We start from the raw sequence: 24,854 nt of genomic DNA, 5'->3' as shown, positions 1-24,854 counted from the left end.
ATCCCTAGCACTTGAACCAGTGAGAAGTAAGCTAGAAGAATAAGTCACAGAAATATGAGTACTTGTTTGACCTATTATTTTATTTTCCCCTAGAAAAAAATGTAGTGAGTCAGACCAAGTTTCTGATCCTGACAGGCCCAGGCACAGAGAGAGGCTATAGGATATTTGACCCCTGCTACCATTAGCAGAGCAGCAGAGTACACAGCCATAATTCTAGCAAGCCTCCAAGACACAAGTGAATGACACAAGTGGTCATTTCAGAGAAAACAGCTTAAAACCAGTGAAACCAGTTGAGCATTTCATTTTCCTCTCTTCTGTGTCCAAAGACTGAGCATTTCATGGTGCACTCTCCAGGGCACAGGACAGTCTTCTCCCCCAGCTTGATCCAAGAAAAAGCTTACTGTTTTGTACATTTACCAAAAACAAATGTTCCTTAATTAAAGAAATACTTGTTATTTTCTTGCATGAATGTTGCTCTCAACAACTGCAGAAAGTGTCAGGCATTTAGGACCACCTATACACTGTTAACAATAGCCATCACAAATCCCCACTAACACATCTGCATGCACTAGAACCAGCAAACCACTGGGGAAAAATGTCCCCACCGGTCCCTGCTTTCACAAATCACATGTATCTCATGTATCACCTGATAAGGAAATAAGGAATTTTTAATATGAACACTTATCTTTTTAAATCAAAAAATATCCTCAGTCACAATGAGGTTAACGTTTCCTTCTCCCTCTGTAATACCCAAAACGTAAATGATTAATTACCAAACAGTAGTACCCACAACTTAAATGTGTAAAACAAACAGATGCAGCAGATAAAAGAAAACGCATTAAGGGACAAGAAACAAAGGTACAAAACCTACATTTTCACGTTCCAGTTGCCTGCCCTGACACTCGCTCTCTACACTGCCTTGAAAAAAAATCACTTGTTGCCTCCATGCTTCAGATTATGTTCACAAAATGGAGGCAACACCACTTTATTACCTCATCACAATCTCACAAGGATGAACTGAAGACTGTGAAACGCCTGCATATTACAGGATTGAAGGTCATACAGTCCTTCCACAGGTAAGAGCGAGCAACATTTTTAACTAGTGTTATTTTATTACCCTTGCAGACGAAGCACTCCTGCAGCCTTACTCACCAAGTGAGCTCCAGTGACACTGTCAAGGAAAAACTGATTGTCTGTTCACTCTGCAAGCTAGGGTGCAATGACAGTACTAACATTTTCATATTTAAAAAAAGGGAATATAATATGCATACTTTTGTACGTTGCATGCCTAACAGGTTTTGGGGATTTTTTCTGGAATATGAAAGGAAGTTTGAAGGCACTTGTTATTTAATAGTGTCACAGACATTATCAGTGCACTGTAATATCACAAAATTTGTTCACAGCAGGTAAAAGTCACACCCTGCTGTGAACCAACAAAAGAGCACTTAAACCCTTATTTCAGCCTTCATGTTGAGCCAGTGACAGAATTCTGTTAGCACCACATAGGATATTTTTCTGGATCAGAATATTAAAAGCACTTTTGCTTTTAGGCAATGCTTTGGGGGTATTTAGAGGCATTTTTGTTTTGCCACAAAAAAACCCCTCAAGGGAATCTGTAATAATATGAACTTCAAAGCAATCTATGTGATTTGCACTTGTTGATGTAAGTAAAACTAGATGGTGGTATGCTCCTGTATTTCCACGATTTTTAAAATCATGAAAACATAATTTTGCTGTTTTGTTAAAATAGAAGTGTATCGCATTTTGGGTTTGTACCCAAATAGTTATGAATATCCACTACACTCAGAGAGCATGCTTTTCCCCAAGAAGCAAACAATGGGTCTTCACCATTTCTGAAAGTCAGTCAAGCCATTAACAGATGTCAAAATACAGAGCAAGATTAGTATTTGAGAAAGAAATTCCAATACCTAAGTAACCATGAGATGACCTGCAAGTACTAAGGAAAGAAAAAAAATCAGCTTGCTGACAAAGCTATGCCTTCAAAATTTAGTTACAGGAAAAAAATGTGTTCTTTAAAAGAAAGGGTACAAAAAAATATACACTGAAGAGTAGGGCAAAGGAGGGCAAAAAGTCAGCACCAAGTATCAGGGTCCAGCCTTTCCCTCTGGTACAAACACAGGCAGAAACCACGGATGTTAAACCTCAGCCTCCGTCCCTTGGAGATCTGCAGGATCGTCCTAGTGCCTACCGAGCTTCAACTGGAGGAGTGGAAAGTTGGATCCGTAACAAAGATCATTTTTCCACCGACAGTTTAATTTTAGAAAGGCGCCAACAAAAGGCACCGCTCTGAACACCCCGAGCTCGTTACTTCCCCTCCCGATCCATCAACGCCCGCTTCCTCCCGGAGACACGATGCCGCGGCAGAGCCACGGCTCCACTCGGCCGCTTTAGCCGAACAAACCGCTTTTCCTGCCTTGGAAAAAAACAACCTCTACCCCACAATCCGATGCCATAAATAGGCAGAAAAGCAGGATCGCGGAGGGAAGAGCCGGCGGGCACCAGACCGCGCACCGCCACCCTCCCGCAGCGGACCCGGCGCCGCCCGTGCGGGGGCCCCGCACACCCGCGGACGGCGGCGTTTCCAGACCTGCGGACCTGCCCCGGCACTGGGGCTGTGCCGCCGCCCGCCCTGCCCCGCCATGGCCGCCGCGCCCGCCCGTCCGCCCGGAGCTGCCCCACCGCAGCTGCCCCACCGCAGCCGCGGCCGCCCGGGCAGCGCCGCCGCGGGGCTCCGGCGCGGCCCCCGCCTGGCGCTCTCCCTTCCCGGCCGCACCTGTCGGGTGGTTGCGCGGTCCGGGGCGGGGAGGGCGAGCGAGCGCGGCGGCGGCAGCGACGGCGAGAGACAATGGAGGAGTGAAGGACGGACACATTGACACACGGGCGCCTCCGCCCGCCCGCACCACTCCCGGCACCTCCCCGGGGGGGGAGAAACGGAGGGGAAGACGCGCGGAAGCCAAAAAAGGGAGACGAAAGAAAACCAAAACGCGTTTCTCAATTTGAAAATGACGGAAAAGAGCGGAGTGGTCCTTCTCAGCGGCAACGCCGAGAGGGGCGGCCGGCGGAGGGGAGCGGTCCGCACGCAGTGCCCCCCATGCCTAGGCGGGAATGGTTCGCCCCAGGGCCGGCCCCGGCAGGGCGGGGCTGCGGGCGGAAGGCACCGCGAGGAGCGGGGAGGGGGCGGTGCCGCGGGCGGGGGCGCGGGAGGCGCTGCCGGCACCGTCGGGGCCCGTCCCGCCTTGCTGTGCGCGATGGCTCCCCCCAGGAAGGGCGACCTGAGCCCGGAGGAGAAGGACTTGCTGGCAGTGATCGCCACAGGTGAGCCCGCCCGGCCCTCGCCACTCGCGGCCCTGGGCCGCAGCTCCGCTGGCCCCGCCGGCCGTGCCCCGGGAGGCTCTCGCGTGAGGCCCCGTTACCGGCCGCGCTGCCCCCGCTCCGGCCCGGGCCTCTCCGCGCTGGGGTCACCGCTCCGGGCCTCGCCTGCCTTGCCGGCTTCGGACCCCGCCACCCTTCTCCTTGCCTGCAAGAGGACTGTTCCCTTGGTCCACTTCTCTCTCAGGCAGGCCCGTGTCACCCAGGGAATGCAGCGGGGGCGCGGTGCGGTGCAGTGGGGCTGGAGAAGCTCAGCTGGGCGGGTCTAACTCTGCCAGGGAAAGCTTATGTCTTATTACTAATGTCTGTTGACATTTACGTAATGCTTGGTGTTAATGTGCTCTGCTAAAAACAAACAAAAAGTTTTCTTGGGAGTAATCCGTTCCTCTGGTCCTCTGTACGGTTTTCCCGATGTGTGGTTGCCAGAGCAGGATGTCCTTGCAGACAGGTAGTTCTTAAATTAACAGAACTCAGCTTGTCCAGGGTGTTGTGCACCTCTTATCCCTTATACTATTTTATTACTCTTCTCTTAGAGGGAGGAGAGGGGATCTCATCAATGTCTAAAGTATCTGAAGGGAAGGTGTCAAGAGGTTGGGGCCAGGCTCTTCTCAGTGGTGCCCAGAATAGGACAAAAGGTAATAGGCAGAAACTGATGCACAGGAAGTTTCACCTGAACATGAGGAAGAACTTCCTTACTGTGCAGGTGACCGAGCACTGGAACAGGTTGCCCAGTGTGGTTGTGGAGTCTCCCTTCCTGGAGATATTCAAGAACCATCTGGACACAATCCTGTGCAATGTGCTCCAAGATGACCCTGCTTGAGCAGGGAGATTGGACCAGATGACCCTCTGTGATCCCATCCAACCTAACCCATTCTGTGATTCTTTGGTTTTGCATTTCACACAAGTGTCGTGGTTTCACTGCACTGTGTGGCACACATGCTTATTGGGGGGCTTTCTGTCATGCTTGCTGCTACACTTGGGTGTCCTGGTCCAGCAACATGAATTCCACAGCCCTGTCTAAATAGTTATACTCCAAATGGCATTTTGAAAATCATGACTAGTGATCATTAATCAGAGGTAAACTAAAAACACTTGATGTGTCCCATGCATTTCTATATGTAGTTTTCAGTCAAATTGAACCCTTAAGAAGTTTTATTTTTAGTTTTGGGGCTTCACTCTCAGCTATATTAAAATGTTGCTCTGTGTCAGAGACATAGGCATAGGTCAGCCAGGAATGAATTTATTGTGAATCAAAATCAGTCTGATTTTAATCAGACACTTTAATTAGAGTTTCAGGCTTTCGTCTTGCAGGCACTTCCATCTAACTTACCTGATTGCTTATGATTACAGTCACAGGATGAATCAGGTTGGAAGGAACCTCAGGAGTCTCTAGGCCAACCTCCTGCTCCAAACACATTGACAGTGAGGTCAAATGAGATTGCTCAGGACTTTATCCTATCAGGCCTTGAAAAATTCCGAGGATGGAGACTGCACAGTGTCTCTGGACAACCTGTTCTGCTTTACTGGGCTTGTAGTGAAAATGTTTTTGCATGTATCCAGTCTTAAGCTTCCTTTTATCTCAACTTCTGCCTGTTGTCTGTTGGCCTCTTACCATGCACCACCATGAGCAGCCTGGCTCCAACTTGTAGCTCTACACAGTTCTGGAAGTCTGACTTCCAGCAGTTCAGTGTCATGTTTGGAAATCCTTCAGTGTTTGAGAACTCTGAACTTGTAAATGCAACTTTGCTTTGCTTGTATTGAAATTTACTTGAAGATCACCCCTTTAAGACTTGCTCTTACTGATGTTCGTTCTTTTGCTGGGATGCTTTTCTGAAAATTTCTCCAGGTCTTAAGAAGTTTCCCAGTGTTTAGAATATATATATCTGGGGGAGTAGGCTGGTTGACAGTTCCCTGACTGGGTCTTTATCAAGTGTGTGAGATTATTCAGGTGATTATTTTTTTTCCCTAAATTAACAATAAAGGAAGAAAGAAACCTGTAGTATTGTTAAACCACACCAAAAGCTTAGTGAAAAAAAATTATTTGTAGTATTTGTAATGGGGTTTTTGGCCAAAACTGAAGTTCCAAGAGCTACTTTGCTGAAAATTTGCTGGAAGAGCACCTCCTTGTGATATAGTGAAGACAAGCATGAATCCTGTCATTAAAATGAGGGGTGCAATGCTCATTTTTATTAAGCACATCACTGCTGAAAGAGTTGTGCTTGCGATTGATTCAGTGATCAGAAGTTTCTGTTAATTTGCAATAGATTTAACTCCCCAAACTCTCAGAGTCTTTGAATGTTCTTTCATTTCTATTTGTTTGAATGCTTGTAGAAGCTGCATTGATATTAAGTGAATTGTCCTTCAATGGGCTTTAAATCAGGTTCACAGACCTGTGGCTTAACCAAAAAGATTCTTGTAGCAAATTGAAAATACAAAGTTATGGCCTGTTTTTCCTTACATGTTTTTTTCCAGACTTCAGTCTATTTATGTATTTGGCAATTTTTAGAAATGTCAACGATCAAGCTACTTTTGCCCTTGTCCTTTCCACCTCTATTCTCTATTACCAAAAGCAAATTCCTTCCACTTTTGTGGACCTGGGAAGTGGTATGTTGCAAATTTCAAATTTAAACAGGAAAGATGATGCGAGTAAATGATGAAGCATGTTTCATTCAGACCAGAAAGTCTTATAAATGAGATAATTCCCTTTTGTGAGAACTTAGATAACTCTTTCAGGCATAGGATGCTCCAGAAGAAGTCAAAGTTCAAAGTGTGTTGAAATGCTCAGCATCATTGTACTCATTCAGAATTATTCTGGTGCTGTTTATGAAGAGATGTATTAGTGTCCTGTTCTTGTGTGTGTGTAGATCAGTTACTTCAAAAAAAATGGATGTTTATTTCTAGTGCATGCTCTCTGACTTCTCCTTAATGTTGTGACTTCTTGCCTTTTAACTTCCAGAACAGAACACTGTTTATTCCTAAGCCTCTTCACTAAGTGCAGTTGATTTACTGGTGGTTGATCTACATCCCACGTGGTTAATCTGCAAAGATTTCGATTCTAATGAGGAATGTAAATGACAACTTTCCTCTTGATTCTCAGTTTATTCTATTTCTCACTCCCCTTTCTATCTCTGTCTTTTTAAATTTAAGGAAACACCGATGAGGCTGGAAGACTACTGGGCAGCAAGAATGTCCGTGTCAATTGCTTGGATGAGGTACAGCAAAACTACAAGCATTATGCTGAGTTTAGCAAGGAAAATACTGGGTCTGAAGGCCTTCCTGTTAAATATCATTGCTGTACAGACTCGTAGAAGTCAGAGTTGTTCTGAAGATATTACCAGACTGCAGCTGAATAATGAGCCTTTGAGGAGTTCTTACTGTTTGTTTTTTTTAAGAAAGTTTAAAGATTAGTGTTACTTAAAGTACTACACTGTTTGTATTTTCTCTCAATTTCCAGCATGAACTTTGGTGTCTGTAAGGCAAGATAAATACTGCAGCAAGAACATAGGGGTGCTCCCTGGCTTCTTGTCACCTCCACCAACCTGTAGTTCCTCTGCAGCAGACAGTGGGGATAAAGAATACCTGCCCCCATCTTGTGCTTGATCTCATCACCCAAAACCCCGTCTTTGCTAAACCGTAAACATACTGGGAGGGTGAATAGCTAGATCAAAAGTGGAAAACACAATCTTTTCAGAGGCAGGTGTGATGGACATGTAGAAGATAAAACACTTAAGTGTTTCCTGATGATGAGAGTAAGGTCCTGGGGAAAGGAGCCTTGTGGGATGTTCATATGTTTCCTCTTCTTTTTCTTTTTACAGTGTTTTTCTGAAGTGTGCAGCACTAATAAGAAGTGTAACATGCAAGCAAAACTGTAATTCCCCACCATGCATGTTAAATCCATGTGTAATTTCTTAATTTAAGTGTCAATTTGTGGTTTTTTTTCACAATTTTATAATTTCATAGGATCACTGGAACATTCATGCTAGAAGGGAGCTCAGAAGGTCTCTAGTTCAACCTCTGGCTCAGAGCAGCTTCAGCTCCGAGGTCAGATGAGGTTGCTCTGAACTTTGTCCTGTCTGGCCTTGTAAACCTCCAAGGATGGAGACTGCACAGTGTTTCTGGGCAACTTGTTCCACTGCCTTACTGTGCTTCTGGTGAAAATGTGTTTCCCTTATGTCAGAACCTCAACTTAGGCTCAGTGTCTTTTGCCCTCCTGCCACCATAACAGAAGGGTTTGTCTTCTCAATGACCTCCCTGCTGGCTCTGGCAGGCTGCTCCTGGGCTCCATCAAAGCCCTCTCTTCTCCAGGCTGGGTAAACCCAGCTCCCTCAGCCCCTCTTCACCACACAAGTGCTTGAGTTCCTGCCGTGTGTTGGTGGTACTCTGTTGAATTTACTGCTGTTTATACATGTCTTTGTTGCACTGGTAGACCCAGAATTGGACAGGGTATTGTAAATGTGGTCCCTTGAATTCTGAATGGAGGAAAATTGCCCCTTCATCTACCAGATATCTCCATGGAATGTTGTTAGCCTTTTTTGTGCTGCCAACAGATCCATTTTCTGAATGCTCTTAAATAACAGTTAAATATTTAAACTGTAATTACCACTACATAAATTCTAATAAGCTTCTGACAAACTCGTCACACTAAGCTTTACAGTGAACTTCAGGAACCCCAGATACAATGTAAGTATGTTTGCAAGTGTGCTTTATGGTAAGATTTTCCTGTAGTGAATTGCTGACTGCAGTATTAGTGCACCATACAGGATTACTGTCAAGATGATATGGTTTATTAATAGAAACCATAACTGAGTTATGCTCAGAGCTGTTGTTAAGGAAGAAATTGTATTAACAATACTTGCCTAATGCTAACATCTGACTAAATACAAGGCACATAACACTTTGAATGTTTATGCAAGGGACTTCCTGCCATCGCATTTTTATTCCCAAGAGTGGTATGTAATCATGCATGTTGAACAGGAAAGAGTTCAGATTTGTTTAGGATTCTTAAATCCATCAGTCATCTTACCTCAACTTTTAGAATTTTTCTATTATAAGCCATTTTTGCTCCAATGTGTTATTCAAATATCTATACAAAAGTAAGTGTGTGAAATCCCAGTTAAGCATTACCTTCATCTATTATTCAACATCACCACAACTGGAGACTTCTCTCAGTGCATCAGGTCTTACTTTTTTTCTCTGTTGCCTTAGTTGTTTATCCTGAAATTCATGTTATTATTTATATTACTATTCTTACTTATTTTACTAATGTTAGGACGTAAGGAAACAGCCCTGAACATGGAGTGCTTAGGTATTGAAATGGGAGCACAATTCAGCTGGGAACTCATTTCCATCCCTAAAGTCCTTTATAAGTGAGAGAATCCACAGAATGAGCACAGCTTTAATGTAATTCTCTCTTCTAGTTGTACAGCAAGCATGCAATCACAATTTAATAATTTCCACAGGCTCAGGAATTCACAGCACATCCAGAAGCAGGCTGTTACATATTGCACTTCCTAGTGTTAAAAAAATATACACATAAGCTGTTCCTTTCATTTTTGGTTTGACCGTATGTTCTAACTGCTTGGATCTGCTTTCTTCTAGATTAAAAACTACTGACAATCAATTGTCTTTTCTCTATGTACCTTTAGACAAGTACCAAGACACATTTTAACATCTTCCAGATGCATTGACCTTTTAAGTATCTTGCCTAAAGTTATGTTTCTGCAGCAATTGAGCTAAAATTGTGGTTCTTTTCCAAATCCTTTCCAGTTGTTTCAGCTTCTTACTTCAAAAATGTAGGCATGAGCTGGGCGCAGTATTTCAGTATTGCTTCTGCTGTTGGTATTTGTATTTAAAAATAAAAAGTTACTCTAAGTCTACTTGCTTTTCCTTATGCCAAGACTCATTCACCCTTCACCTCCTGCTATCTGCAGAGCTCTGCTGGCAGCAGTAAGTCACTTGAACGCAGAATAAGATCATTTATTCAAATGAGTTTTCACAGATGCCCATCTTCCTGAAGGCTGGAGATATCCATTAGATACAGTCCTGTTTTTTGTCAGCACCCTTTCTGACCAAATAATTTTTTCTGTTGTTGTTTCTTTCTACATTTAGGTAAATGAAGAAAGGGAAGGTATTTAGGCTTAATCACTGTCTTTATGAAAGCAAAGAAATATAATAGCTGTTTCACAAAACTAGTCTTTAACAGCTTGGCAACTTTAAAACTTCAGGGCCATTTAAGCTCAGGTTTCCTAAAACATTAGGACCAATAGATGGGCTATGGAAATGAATGCAGAATAAATACCAGTATATTTTATTTAAATGCACACCACTTAGTCATTTTATTGTCCTCTTTTACATGGAGTGGTTGCTAATTTGGAAACTTAGTGTGGAAGAAAGTATTCAGAACTTTTGTTTCCCCTGAGAGGGCAGAGCTTGTAAATAGTGTTGTGATTTCATGTTGGCAATTTGCTGACTTAACTCCGTCCATTTGCAGTGTGTGGCCAAGATATTTCAGCTTATATGCAGAAAGGCAGGCTAGAGGAAGCACATGGGCTTTCTAGCCATGAGTTTCCTCTGGTCATGTTGGTAGTCAAGGCTGCAAAGGAGCACTGTAGTACTACAGTGCCCTATTTTCTGCAGATCAAGCAGAGAGACTTGACCTGAAAAGGCTTCACAATTTTTCTGTATTTAAAATAGTTATAAGGTCATTCATAATCTTCTTATAGACAGAACTATCATCTGGCATTAGCAGCTTTACTTTTTGCCTCTAGTTTGGTAATTCGGCTGTTCAGTTCTGTAATACATCTTTTAGAAACATCCCCTTCTATATGCTAATTACAGAACTGAACACTTCCCGGGAATTACAGCAGCAGCCTGCTTATTAGTGCCTGAGATATGTGTAGCTTTACTTGTACTGATTATGTTCAGCAGAGGGTTCTTCAGTTAATGTATTTTACTGTTCCAGCATGAACATCCTATGCTGGCAGAAAATGCCCAGATCCTAGGCCTTCATTGAGGAGAGTTTTGTCTTTTGGTGGTTTTCACATCCTACTTCAAAATATGCAAGCCAAAGAAAATTCAACAGCTATTAAGAATTATCTGGTTTCAGTTCACATCGGTGACTGATGTAGATTTTAGCTTTTCATCACTTTCAGGTGAACTGAAAGGTCATCAGAGGAATGAAATGCATTACAGATGTGAAACCAACAGTTGAGCAGAATGACTCTAAAGGAGAAGAACTAAAGCTATTATCGACACTGAACAGAATATTTCATATTCTAATTAGTTCATACTTAGCTGTAGCTAAAATTATTTGTGCATGTGACTGTTGACTGCCTTCCAAATCGTAAGCCCTGCGGAAGATTGGAGATGTTACCATGTAACATCCCTGCAAAACAAACTAGAAACTAGGAAGGATTCCTTCTTGTCCTAGGGAATGAGGTTAAAAGGCCAGATTCTTGGTCAGAAAAATGTTACATAGTAGCTGTTAGAATTCTTCATCTGATGTTCCGTAGTGGAACAATAAATAATTTGTTTCATCTCTATGCTTAATAAACCATCTGCTAGTTTTGTGGTATAAGTATGTTGTATTGACAATCCCAATGCCATCTGTGAGAAAACATACTGTTGCTGGACCTGTCTTTGACATTCAGGATGAGAAAAATATTTGCAGTCATTTCAGTTTCTGTGTAGGGATATAATAGAGGACACTGAGCTTTTTCAGATAAGCATGTGTCTAGCCTGACCCTATTTTGTTTGCCGTGAATGTGCAAAGCTGATATTAGTGTGACTTTAAATCCAATTTTCTATTAACTGTACACGTATTTTCTACTTGATATGGTTTTTTTGATCCACACCACAGCCTGACACTTCCAAAATTGAATCAAAGTATTATAAAAAAAGTTTTCTGGGAGGAGGGGATGATCAAAACCAAACCCAATTCCTTCCTTTGTCCTATAATCTTCAGATCTTAATTGAAACAACTGGCATTCGAGATATAACCAAACTTAAGTAACTGTTTTCTAAACATTCCTTCTCCCATTGAAAACCATATTGTGTTCGTATCCCCTTACAGCAGTGCCTTTCTGTGCTGCTAAAGGAGGCGAATCCGTGCTGTGACTCCCATTTTTATGGGATTGGCCCCTAAAAATTGCTGTTGAGGTAACATAATGAATGTAATATATTTTATATATTGGGACAAAAAGTCTTTGCTTAACATTTGTGGCATCCCAAGTGGAACCTAGCAAAACCAGTTTTTTTCATGTTCGTGGAGTGATCTCTTCAGGTCTTTTGTTTCTTTAGTGGCAGTTTATATTGCAGTTTACCAAAATATTTGGGTTGCTAGAATATGAAACATCAAGTAATCACTTTTTACTGTTTACAGTTAGGATGGAGAATAATCAAAATATAATACTTCAAAATTGTTCTAACTTTCCCAATTTCTATCACCTTTAGAAATTTTTTGAAAATTATACTGATAAAGTAAACTCAGTTTACTTTATTATTATTTATTATTTATTAAAACTATTTACAGTAGTTTTATGCTATTGTAAATTGAAACAAGGAATTTATTAAGGCTCAAACTGACAATTACATTATTTCAGAGTAAGTATCACATTACCATGCATTTACAGAGCTGTACATGAGTGCATTCATGTACACAGCCTTGAGTGGCAAAAAAGGAACAAAATACCGTTCTGATTTCCTTTAGGAACAAACTAAAGCACACTCCCATGTATTCAGTTTTGGAGTGTTCTTGGGCAATTAGTGTGTCTTGGTTGATAACATGAATCCTGACTCAATGTCATGTGAAAATAAACAGCATATTGGAAAAAGTGTATTAAATTCTAAAAATGGAATGTCATGCAATTTTCTCAAACAGAAATGTGCTTCTCCCTGCCCCTGGAGAGGGAGAGAGCCTGCACTCACAGTTCACCCTAGTTCTGAAAATTTCCCCAGAGGTTTGCCCAGGTTTACATTTATAATTACACCAGCACAACTCCAATAAAACCTCAGTGCCTGCCCTGCTGAAGTAAATCCGTTTTGGTACCAGGGCAGTTGATCAACAGCAAGGTTTGAGACTTGGTTATTAAAGTCCAGTGAGAGCTGTGTATCTGCACAAGGGCTTTCAGAGCTCTGGCTGATTGTGCACACAAAACCACAAGGGTGGAGAAGTGGGAGAGAGGAGGATAGCACAATTACCAGTAATCTTGACTAAAGATGAGCAAGATGGGTTTCAGAAACTGCAGATCTTTGTAATGTTTAAAACAACAACAGCCTATTCCTAATTTTCTTGTTGCTTATCGTATAAGCAGCAGCAAGGGAAGAAGGAAATCATGTCTGAACGTAACAAGTTTTCTAAAACAAGCTTTTTCTGCTAGCAGAAGCATTAGTTGTCTTTAACACTAATATCTTACACAAAAGGCCAATGAGAAATTGGCAGTAAATGGTTTTCATTTATTCAACACTGGTCTGTTTTCAAATCTATAGCACAGCATAATCAGAAAAGTGATTTGGAAGTGGAAAATCTGCTAACCATATATTTTTATGAAGATTTTGTGAGTGTTTTTGTAACTTAAATATTATGCGAGGCTTTATTAGTTATACTGAACATGCCTGTACAAGTAAAAATTATCAATGGTATGAAGATCAAGAGATGTAACATTCTTCTTTATGTGTTACTTGCTTGCACTTTGCTTTGCCAGCATGGCATGACCCCTCTGATGCACGCAGCCTACAAGGGGAAGGTGGACATGTGCAGGTTGCTCTTGCGACACGGAGCTGATGTGAACTGCAATGAACATGAGCATGGATACACTGCCCTGATGTTTGCTGGACTTTCAGGTAACTTCTTGCTAAACTTGGGTCACTGATTTTTATGTCTGTCTGCCTTAAATTAATAATTCAAAGGGAAATATTGATATGTTTTTATTATTCAGGTTTACTGTTACTTATGTGAACCATGGCAATATGTCAGGACCAGTAGAATCAGGAGGACTGTGAAACAGGAGAACTACTGTTCAGACTCATATAAAAGTTGATGCTTTTCTGCATTTTGAGGCATCCAGTCTATCTTTACTTTGTCCTGTTTTTACAGATCCCAAAATTCAGTTTTCTGTGACAGTCTTCTTGTGCAGTGGGATAAATTTGGTTTACTTACACTGTGTTACATTGAAAAAGCTGCTGCACCAGACTGCCTTATTAGCACTACAAATCCATAGCTTTTAGTAATATTTGAGACTTCTCAAATCAATCCAGTATTTTTCAAATTTTATCTTTCTCCTACATTAGTTTTGCAATTATCTTGTGGGCTTTTAAAAATGTATTTAGTAAGTTTCAATAACATTTTTTCCCACATTTGTTTTCCCTCTCCTCTTGCATTATTTTTTCTTCTCATGAGAGTGCTTATAGCTGTACGTATCTTCTCCTGTCTCAAGTGGTGGTTTGCAGCTTTCCTCCTTTTTCCCTGATGACAGGAACAGTTATTTCCTTGAGTGGGAAAAAGACAGTACATTAAAACATTGTTCCTTCTGGGGAAATGATTAGATTCGGGAATATTAGGTTATTTTAAGTATCTTCTTTACTAGGCCGCTTATCTCTTCCCAAAAAGGAGATTCTAAGGAAGTAAGATTTGTTAGAAGGTAGAGTTTAAACTGCTTTCTTCTATCTTAAGTATAAAAGAAAGAAAGGCTTATGTGTTTATCTGAACCCTAAGTGGATGATCAGATTGCTTTTCTGCTGAAACTTTGGTAAAAAGATTTGGGAAATTTCAGTGTTCTGTGGCATTGAGCAATATCAGAGCTGCAGAAGACAGATGAGAACAAACACTTGGAGGTTGTTAAATGACTGCAGCTTTATGGAAAATGCTGGACTTTTCCCATTTTCTCACAGCTAAGCTTTTAACCTGTCATCCTGCGTGTGAACACTTCTGAATGTTGACTTTAAGGTCTGTTGTCTGTGAGTACATGAGGTACATGAGCACTACTGACGCAATGACTTTGTTTTTAAACCAGAAACATTCATTTTCATCCACCACCCACTTTTTACATTCACTTTTCTGTACTTAGCAGCCGCATTAAAACTGATACAGTAAGAATACCTTTGAAAGCAGAACCAACAGGAGTGGTGGCAAGTGTCCTTATTAGTCTCTGAAGGGCACCAATTAAGTCATCTAATCTTCCCATCAAATTTTAGCTTCATTTTACTTGGTATTTAGCCCAGTCTGAACACACAGTTCCCACTGTGGAGAAAGGAACAATCTGTTCTCTTCTCTGTGCTCCTGCTACATCATAATCCTGAATTTGTTTTTCTTCTTAGAATAGCAAATGTAGTTGAACTGTCAAACTAGATTAGCAGAATTTGCTTTTATACTGGTATCCAGAGGGACCAAGCTCTAGTGTAGCTACCTGCATATGAGTCCCATAAGCTCCATGGGGAGCTGAATGTGCATTACAGGGAGCAGAGTTATACCCTCTGGAACCATAAATAACCACCGTGCCTTTCTCTTAATCCAGTCTTAAAATAATGACATTAAGAACATTCATTTCCCTCACTGTTATGCCCAGTCTTTAAGAAATTCAGTCCATGTTTTTCTAAAGCAAAAAGAATTATAAGTTCTGATTTGTGTCACTCATTCCCCATATCTTCCCTGCAAATTCAGGAAATAAAGAAATCACCTGGATGATGTTAGAGGCTGGAGCAGAAACTGATGTTGTCAACTCTGTGGGAAGGACAGCAGCTCAGATGGCTGCTTTTGTGGGTAAGGTGAAAATCTGTTATCATTTCCTAAATTCCTAAAGAAAGAAAAATGTTAGATTCTGATGCGTTTTGTTGAAGAAACATTTTTTAATGACCTGTTCTGAACTGACACAGTTGTTGACCTTTTTTTTCCACATCTCATCCTGTAAGAGTCAATTTGTGTTCTATTCCCATGCTTGGTTTCATAAAAACACAGATGATCTTACCTGTGAGAACACATGCTGCTGTTTGAGTGTGTAAGTTTTTGCAGTGTTGCCACTTTGGAAATAGTAAGAGGAAGCTGGTAACATTGGAAGTGTCTGAAGTGCAGTACAAAGTGCCTAATTGGAGCTTACTTTGTGGGAAAGCATGACTTTAGGAACTCTCATCTGAGCTATGCCACTAGCATGCTGTGTGCTGGTAGGAAGCCACTACCTGCCCTTCTCCCTCGGCATCTGGGAGAGGTCTTGGAACCTGTTCTGAGGTAGTCACTGCTTATTGACCTGAACTTCACTAGAACAAGATAAAAGATTTCCCATTCCAATATACAGTGTTATCCCCAACAAAAGATGCAACAGGCTTTTTTTTCTGTTGTTATGTTTCTTTTTCTTGTCTTTTTTTCTTGTTTTTATAAATCCTTTTTACTTTTTTTACTCACCTTGACAGTACTAGGAGATTCCTGGATTAATGTTTCACTCTTTTTCTACTTCTAGCAAGGAAAATTGATAAAATATTACTAGGCAAAGTGGAGTCATTTTAGTGATACAGCTATTGCTGTCCAGGTGACCTTCCCAAAAATGAAGACCTGTATTTTCTTCCAAACACAACCTTCTCGTGGTGTTTAAATGCTTTAGAACCTTGCTAGTCCATTAGGTGTTCTGGATTCAAAAGCCTGTCTTGCTATTCAGATTTACTTCCTTGACTAGTGATTTAGTGCTAAATTTCAATTTCCATCTTATCTCATTCTGTTCTTGTAAAAAAAGGAAAAGGATGGGGTTGCTCACTTGAGATTTGAGCAACAAAACCTTAACTATTCACTTAATGTGTCAGAGAAGTTTACTTCTATTACTTTGGATTTGGAAAATCTTTTCCAATGTGATGCTGTATGGAGTTATTAGTGAGTGGGGAATATTATCTCCAACGTAATTTTGGAGAGTTCTTGTTTAAAATCTCATCATGTCACCAAGGTAGAATAAATATTTTCAGGCATACTGAGATATACCACTTTGTAAAAGTCTGAATATTGGAATCTATTACTGTTGGTTTTTTATTCTCTGCCCAATCAACACTAATTCATCTATCTGTGTGTGAGAAGTGAGGATACTTTTTCCCCTGTCATTTGTCTTACACTGTGCTCTATTAGCTCAGAACTGTCTCTTCTAAAACAGTGGAGGATTTAAATGCTGTAATTTGGTTGGCTGTGTCTTGTACTGATTATAGGATTATTGCCAAGACAAATCAGTCAATTTAAAGAATGTAGTCCTGAACTAAAGAAGATAAGTTTTACTTTCCCTATAGCCAAGTAATCCATCATATTGTCAGAAGTAGAAAACAAGAGGGTGTAACCTTTCTCATCTTGTTACTTTCATCACAGTCCTTTTAGTTTTGGTAAATTTTAAGCATGTTTTGTTCTTATACCTTCTCTCACTTTAGATTAATACACTACTATCTGTTTCAGGTCTGAAAACTTACAAGTCTCAATGCAAACGTCATTAATTTTTAAAAGTACAAAGTGGAGGAACTTCTCTTGAAAAATTTTAACACCAGTATGAGACTACTAGTGTAGTAGTCTTGGAGGAGAAATACCTGTTCTCTTAATTTTTGGCTTACCAGGTAAAGAGGATGCAGGAAGGAGATAGAGTTTTCAAAATGAATTTTCATGAGGGCACTCCCTGCTGGGAGTCGGTAGGTTAGACTTACTGAACATTAAATCTACACACGAAATCATGACAAGAGTTGCCTGTTTTCAGTGCAAAGTATGTCATGCAAAGCTCCTTTGTGGGTAATTCTCACTTATATTGCTTCTATCAGATTTGGATTTAAGTATCTTTTTTGGTTATTATTTCACTGGTGATTTTTTTTCTTGTGTGCCTTTAGGTCAACATGACTGTGTGACCGTCATCAACAACTTCTTTCCACGTGAAAGGCTGGACTACTATACTAAACCACAAGGCTTAGATAAAGAACCAAAACTGCCAGTAAAATTAGCTGGCCCTCTGCATAAAATTATTACTACTACCAACATGCATCCTGTTAAGGTGGAGTAATATGTAAATTGTATGTGTTTGTTGGCATGGGAGCTGTTTCTTTGTGTCAGGAAGCATTCAGCTCTTCTGATAGTCCATCTGAGATCAAAAGCATTATCCACTAATTCACATGCTTCTGAAAATGAGGAAGAATCAGGTTCAACATTTAGATGTGATTAAAAAATTAGGCTATTTCAGTGTTTGTATACATGAGAATCTTGAACTAACACCTTTAAGTGGAGAGTTTCTTACATCAATAACCATAAATAGCTTTCTTTTTTGGCTTTTTTTCCTAGCCCCACTTGAAGTGAAAATATAGAACAATATCCTGTCTTAACAAAATCTCATTGTTCTCACAATGCTTTTCTCAGCATGTATTTTCCTACCTTCATCACTGGTTTGCCATAGTAACATCTTACCACTGCTGCTGTTTCTGAAAGTATGTGCAAGAGAACATTTATTTTTACTTTGCAGGGCATTTGCTGAAAATAATGTTTTTTTGGTTTGCTCCTCCAGTGTAATTTAGAGAAATGAATACACCTAAATTCAAATACAGGTTCCTCGGGCTTGCCATTCAAAGTCTGGAATTTGTCAGTAGTTTTCAACCAGGTGTCTGTGGTACATAGCGATAGGTAGCTCATTTAGTGAGTGGAGCATACAGTTTCCTCTTCTTTTCTCCTGTGAATTACAGTATACTGAATAATAATACTAAACAATGACTGAAAAAAGAAAGGGAAGACTGCCTAAGAAGGAAGTAGAAGGATATTAGAAACTACACTGAAATTTAGCTACAATGAGCTGTATAAGCTTTAATGCTAATGCACAAGTTTAAAAATATTCATTCTTAACTGGATTACATTTTCTTCAATCTCTCTCCTAGATCGTGTTGCTAGTAAAAGAGAACCCTCTGTTGGCCGAAGTAGAAGCACTGCAGAAATGTTACAGGGTTCTGGATCTCATTTGTGAGAAATGTATGAAGCAGAAAGATATGAATGAAGTACTTGCTATGAAAATGCACTACATCAGTTGCATCTTCCAGAAATGTATTACATTTTTAAAAGAGCGAGAGGATAAACTAGATGGATTTATTAAAAGGTGTGTATTTCTACAGAGAGGTCTGAAGGCACATATGCACACCAGCTTTACAGACACCAGAAAAAAGAGCTGCAATAATAGATTGGATTGCCTTGGATAAAGGCTATGCCAAATAAATTTTGAAATAATCCCAGCTTCATTTACTTCAGGGTGGCACTGACTCCCTTTTTTCTGTCTGAAGCGACACTGTCCTTTCCTAGGTACAAAGGAAACATTCCTAGAGTTTCAACTCTCTGCTGGAACTGGTTAGAGCTTGGCATTCACATACACACTATGAAGCAGCAGGCAGCAACTTGTGATGGAGAAAAAGGGGAGTGATAGGCTTGAAAATAGAATTTCTCAATGTCTGATTTGGATCATCTGGAAACATTTCTTGTACCATCTTGCTCTCCAGCAGTCATACAGGGTGAAATTTTTTTCAAAAAAAATTAAGCTTCTCCACTTAAGCATTGCATTTGCAGTTCTCCACTGAAGCAGTGGAGAACTGCAAATCCCACAGACTGGATCCAGAGGCTCGGACTCTTAAATCACTTAGACAGATCTTCAGAATCTACTCAGTTACAAAACTAGCTGCTTGATCTTAAATATCAAAGTAAGTGACCTGGCTTTTAGAAGGATCACATTCCCCATAGAATTCTGTGGATTTTTACTGAAATCCTGTGTGATACTTAATATAAATTAGGAAGTCAGCTTTGATGTAGTGAAATCAAATAGTTTATTAGTGATCCATATAAAAAAGTAGGAGCAAACCAGATAAATACAGAGGTATTTAATATGTTATTAAACATAAGTAAGGCAGACTTTGCATTTTTATGTATTGTGTATTTGTCAGTGTTTATTCTTACAATGCTTATTTTTAAACACCACAAAGCATTTTGATATTTTAGTAGATGTAGATCCTAGTCTACTTGTACATGACTATTTTTCTCTGTGTAGTTGAATTACTAAGTTGTGGTTGCAGAGCATACATTTATTAATTGTGTATTTCATAATGATTGTGCATTAGAAGAAAAGTAATTTCATTTGCATTGAACACCTTTATGTATGAAAGTGCCAATTAATTTTGAATTATAGTTCTTCTGTATAATTTGAAAGCGGGCAGAGTACAGCATGCTGTGTGTTTGTTCTTGAATATTTACTATGTGATTTCTTATTTTACTTGGGTTTTTAAAAATTTAGTCTCTTAAAAGGGAGAGATAAAGATGGTTTCCCTGTGTATCAAGAGAAGCTAATTCGAGAAAGCATCCGAAAGTTTCCTTACTGTGAAGCTACATTGCTCCAGCAGCTTGTGAGAAGTATTGCTCCTGTTGAAATAGTAAGTTTTTCCTATCAAGAAAAGGCTTTCTAAACAACTTGCATAGTAAATTCAGTTTGAACCATCTTCCTGTTCTCAGCTTCTGCAATGTGTTATATTAAGCACAGGTTTTTGATGTCCCTGAACTTTGTGGCTAACTGGAGTTTGATTTACATATTGCAGGAAAATGCTCTAAAATACTTTGACTGGTACGTGCCCATAACGAATGCTTAAACACCTCAGCTTTTAAAGAAAACTGAAGCAATTTGTTTCTTGTCTCAGAGCTTTTTTTTTTTCTTTCCTGGGACATCTGTTCAGTTTTTCTCCACCAGTTTGCTTTTAGGAATTGTAGATTCAGACATAAATGAAGCTTATCTTGCACTCTTTTTCACAATGTCTAAATTCAGTTTAAGATTGAATAATTTCCTAGATTTAATGCATTCATTAGTTCCATTGTACACAAAAAGTCGGTAATACATGATGGTAGAAAAAGAAAAAAACATTCTGTGAGTCTCCTTTTATCACAGAGAGAGGCAGGATGATGCAATGTACAGCGACATGTATATCTAAATTAGGAAATCAAAATTACAAGTAAAAAAATCTTAAGTTTTCCTCATATGCCCTTGCTAACACACTTCATTATAGTACTATTTATTACTTTGTAATAAATTTTTCAAGAGTTAGCATTCTTTTTTTCAAGCATGTTCTTTCTGGTTTCTGAGAGTGAGATTTTGTATCCACAAATGCTGGGGAAGTGGAACAATTTTGCGACATGTTTGGATTATGTTGGGTGAATTAAAAATAGCCTCCATTTTAAGTGGCTGCAGGTCTGCTAAAATGTCCTGATATTTAGTGCAATCTCTATTGTTTGTCCAAGCCAGGAACACAGTGTGAAAACATAAGGCATCGTGATGCATTACGACTTGCTTTAGAGTAAACATTTTCCTTCCTATCCCTTTTTTCTTAGGAGAGCTTGCAGTCTTTTCTGCCTTTAAAAAAGTGATTGTTTATTCCATTGGATTTCTGTCCATTATGTAGAACTGGAAAGGAGGAGATGCTATAACTTTTATTTGTGGGGAAGCCTTTGACCTTTCTCAGTGCACGTTGGACTCAGTCTGGGTGTCTCAGTGTTGTCGCAGGAGTTGCGACTGTGCATATTCCGTGGTAGTCTAACAGTTTAAGGATTTACTTAGAGCTGGAGCAACTTGTCATTTTTTTTCTCTAATGTTTACATTATTGTCCAAAAGAATAGTCTTAATTTATGGTTACCAATAAAATATACTAAATCTTACTGCTTGCATTGCATGGGAAGAATTGCAAATAACATCTAAACAGTAATATGCAAATAATTGTTTTGAACATTTCAAGTTCTGACCATTTGATCTGTAGCATCTGAGTGCACTGAGCCCAACAGTATATCAGTGATAAGTGAAACATCATTGTATGTGCCAGCACAGGCTGATCTGCAAAAATCTGCTTCATAGGATCTACAAGTGGGTGACAGTGTGTAAAGAATACCGAATTAATTAATAGTATAATTTATAAGTTACAGAGTAAATTCTAGAGAAGCTGAGGGCTTAAGTTAACTTCACATACAGAAGTTTATCTAATGATACAAACGTTTAGTTGTGCATGTTAGTTGAAGTTCTGTGATTTAGTTTTATGTTCTTGCTGCTGCAGCAGCTTCAGTGAGACGGAAGCTTGCGCAGTCATTTTGCTTTTCCCTTGCATGTCCCTCTTTGCAACAGTGCTGGTTTTTAATCTCATTACCACCTCTTGTCTTGTCTTTCAGGGTTCTGACCCTACAGCTTTTTCTGTACTTACACAAGCGATTACTGGCCAAGTGGGTTTTGTGGATGCTGAGTTCTGTACAACTTGTGGGGGAAAGGGAGCAGACAAAAGATGTTCAGTGTGTAAAATGGTAAGAATCCAAAAAAATAGTGCCATTGAGGTGCTAAGAATTTTGAATGGTTCCCTATTTACTATGTAGACTTAGGAAGAGTGGCATATGTGTCTGCACTGAAAATGTTCAAGTATCTGGGAAAGATACTTGAAATTCATGAGTAGGAGTACTTGGATTTCCAAGTGTGTATGCTTAAGAATGAAGAAAGAGTAAAATTTCTGTATGTTTAGAGTTAGTAAAGCAAACTGTTCTTTATAGATTCTTAAATAGGTTAGAATCACTCTATATGACCTTACAATTTGCTTAAAAATACCCATAAGTGAGATTTAACTTGGTGCACTAAGAAACGCAAGAATATTGTATATTTTCTTAGTACATGAAAATTAATTGATAACTCTGGTAATTTTCAGGTGATGTACTGTGACCAGAACTGCCAGAAAATACACTGGTTTACGCACAAAAAAGTCTGCAAGACCCTGAAGGAAATTCATGAGAAACAAGAACTAGAAGCTGCCAAAGAGAAAAGGAAACAGGAAAAGAAGCAAAAGAAAGGTTAGAATCTGTAGTTTGCTTGCAGAAACTAATTGTGCATTAATTTGCTCGACAAAGAGCAGTTTAACAGGTCTTAAAAGTATAACAGCTGAGGTTGGAAGAAAAATCTTTGATGTAACATAACAGCAAGCCTGCATTTGTTGAGATTCAGGTCTTCAATTTACAAATATACTGTGTACATTCTAAACCTGTTTTTTAACGCTACACTTACACAGAATTCTACAACTAAAACATTCTGAATTACACTGCACTGTTTCAAAATCCAGGTCTTTAGTCAAGCTCATGCAGAAGTTAGAGTAACCTTATACCAACTTAAGCAGAACTTTAGTGTTTTGGGTCTGTTTTCCATGAAGCTTGGTTAAATTAATAATCTGTAATTGATGCAAAGTTTCCTAGTGTTTATTGTTCCTCAGTAATAAAAATGTTTGCTTGCAAATGAGTTCAGTGTTTATTAATTGTGTGATTTCTCTTTTGCTTAGATGAAATGCAACTAGTAGAGAGTAGTTCTACAAGTGAACAACAGTCAGATCCTGGTCCAGATCCTACAAAAGAAGTTGATCCAAATAATCCTACTGACCGAACAGAAGAACCTGAAATTACCAAAGAGATGGAGGCACTCGCCCTGCACCCTGAAAGTCCACTGGAAAGTGAGACTGGCTTAGCTGACATTAATCTTCAGAAAATTCAAGATTCTGAGGAGTAAGAAGAGGGTAGGAAGGGACCGAGGATTCTCAAGGGTACTAAACATTTTTTATGCTGACCATGTCTGAGTTCTTAGATCATGGCTTATGCAAGACTTCCTTTGAAAGACAGAATGTCTCTGTTCATCGTGAGATGAAATACTGGCTACTTTGTCTATGAATACTCCAGATTCTGTTGTAAATTGTCAAAATAGGTATTTATTATCTGCTAAAAACTAGAGTGGCATAGATCCATCTGTATGTATACCAGCAGTAAGCCTAGTGAAATTCTATGAGTATCTCTTGTTAATGAACCACTTAGTGAAAAATGAAAATCATTTGATTTGGATTATTCATGTTTTCAGAACCTAAAATTTATTTTAATTGTAATTTAAATATTTTTTCCTGCAAGTACATAGATCTGTAGTTTAAAGCACTGGGAAGCCAACTGTTAAATTGCCTTTTTTCTCCACTTTATGAAGCTTTATCTGAAGGCATTCAGTAGCAGTTAAGCTTCTGAAGATACTCGTCTGAACTCTCAACTTTTCATGGCATTACTGTAAATATTTTTGGCTAGCGAGAGCACAATAATAGTGTCTATTTTGTGGAAATTGTAGTAAATGAAACTGCTGTTTCAGGTGTCTCAAGCTGATGGTGAAATTTGTGTTTCAACAGTATTATTTCACTATTGGTTTGGTCAGAAATATTCCAAAGTCTAATGAAGGGAAGACCAGAATGACTCAAAGTATTTTGACTGACGAGATTAATGGTTTCTAAATCAGTTTTCAGGTAAAGATACCTTAGAGTACACAGATGTTGTTTATGAATTCTTAATGAATCATTTCACAAATGTAAAAAATGCTTAATATTTTTCATGTTGAACCTGGTCACGGATGGGGAAATTCATGTATGCATTGATACAGCTGGGATTTCACTTTGGCTTTCAGCTAAATACCAGATCTAGAAAATAGCTTCCCTTAACTATGCTTTTCACTCAGATTTATTACCGTGTCTCATGAAATCAGTGGGAATGCCACAACTGAAAATATCACTTGCTGCATAAGGATGGCAAAATTGGAGACTGTCTTATTGTTGGCTGAATAACTGGTGTTTTGAACATGGCAATATTCTTCTAATTGGAGGAGTAAGGACCATCCTCAAAACAGAGGGAAAAAGCTATTAATTTTTTTACTATTTAATATGTTGAAAGTTTTTGTTTAATATCCTGAAAACTGTACAAGTGAGGATACATAAATGCATCTGTGCAGGGAACGTACCTGTGTTTTAATTTCAAGGATTAGTAGATTGTGAAGAATAAAGGGAAATTTTTTAAAAGAAGGGGGCTATGTGACAGTTCTGTTTACTGGGTCTGTAACACCTGTTGGCACACACGGTGACATTCCAATGTGACATTCAGAGGCCTCCCGTAGCTTGAGTGTGCAAGTTTAAGTTCATGACAATTGGCAAGCAAGAGATGCCTACCTGGAACTTGGATCTGGACTCATGCTGTAGTCACCATCCACTCTTGGGTCTGGGAATGCAGAAGTGCTCCTGGTTCCCTGTTCCACACATAGCATTTGGGGCCCGCAGGAATGTGTTGCTCTTCTAGGTTTCTCTGAAAATGCCAGCCCTTCAGGGCAAAAGGTTCAGGGTTTTGGAAGTGTGCTAAAATCCACAGCACAAATCCTGCTTTCATTCTCTCAGTGGTGGTGCCTTGCTCACAGAAAATATTTGATAGCCCTTGACAGGCCACCAGACAACCTCATCTCTAACCTGCTTTCAGCAGGAGGGTTGGACTGGATAAGCTCCAGAGGTCCCTGCCAACTTAGACTGTCCTGTGGCTCTGTGGTAACCTAGGAGAGAAGGATGGACTCAGAAGACAAGTCACAGGCTGAAGAAGGCCTTTGATATGTTAAAAGGCATCACTGACTTTAAGCCTTTGGCAGAATGGAGGGATAAAT

The 24,854-nt window shown here is 39.6% G+C and overlaps 2 protein-coding genes across 3 annotated transcripts in view; one reads left to right on the top strand and one right to left on the bottom strand.

Moving 5' to 3' along the window:
- Window positions 1–2,927, bottom strand: part of BZW2 (basic leucine zipper and W2 domains 2) — a 54,429-nt gene extending 51,502 nt beyond the window's left edge. Inside the window, exon 1 of one of the 2 annotated variants that reach the window (XM_027639005.1) lies at window positions 2,795–2,927. The gene's annotated coding sequence lies outside the window, so the exon portion shown is untranslated. Of the gene's footprint in view, window positions 1–2,209; window positions 2,281–2,794 lie in introns of those variants that run through there. The other variant, XM_027639004.1, reaches the window with a different exon arrangement.
- A 222-nt stretch (window positions 2,928–3,149) lies between these two features.
- On the top strand, window positions 3,150–24,231 carry ANKMY2 (ankyrin repeat and MYND domain containing 2). The gene is made up of 10 exons (XM_027639003.1): window positions 3,150–3,336; window positions 6,538–6,602; window positions 13,092–13,230; window positions 15,047–15,145; window positions 17,221–17,381; window positions 18,250–18,464; window positions 19,644–19,779; window positions 21,551–21,679; window positions 22,072–22,213; window positions 22,693–24,231. Exons 1-10 carry the CDS (start codon window positions 3,270–3,272, stop codon window positions 22,914–22,916), a joined length of 1,377 nt encoding a protein of 458 aa, XP_027494804.1. The 5' UTR covers window positions 3,150–3,269; the 3' UTR covers window positions 22,917–24,231.
- The last annotated feature ends 623 nt before the right edge of the window (window positions 24,232–24,854 follow it).

The sequence above is a fragment of the Corapipo altera genome, unplaced genomic scaffold (genome assembly GCF_003945725.1).
Source record: "Corapipo altera isolate COAL_440 unplaced genomic scaffold, ASM394572v1 44, whole genome shotgun sequence".
NCBI lineage: Eukaryota > Metazoa > Chordata > Aves > Passeriformes > Pipridae > Corapipo > Corapipo altera.
The sequence above is the reverse complement of the archived record's forward strand: the minus strand, read 5'-3'. Positions and strand labels throughout refer to the sequence as shown.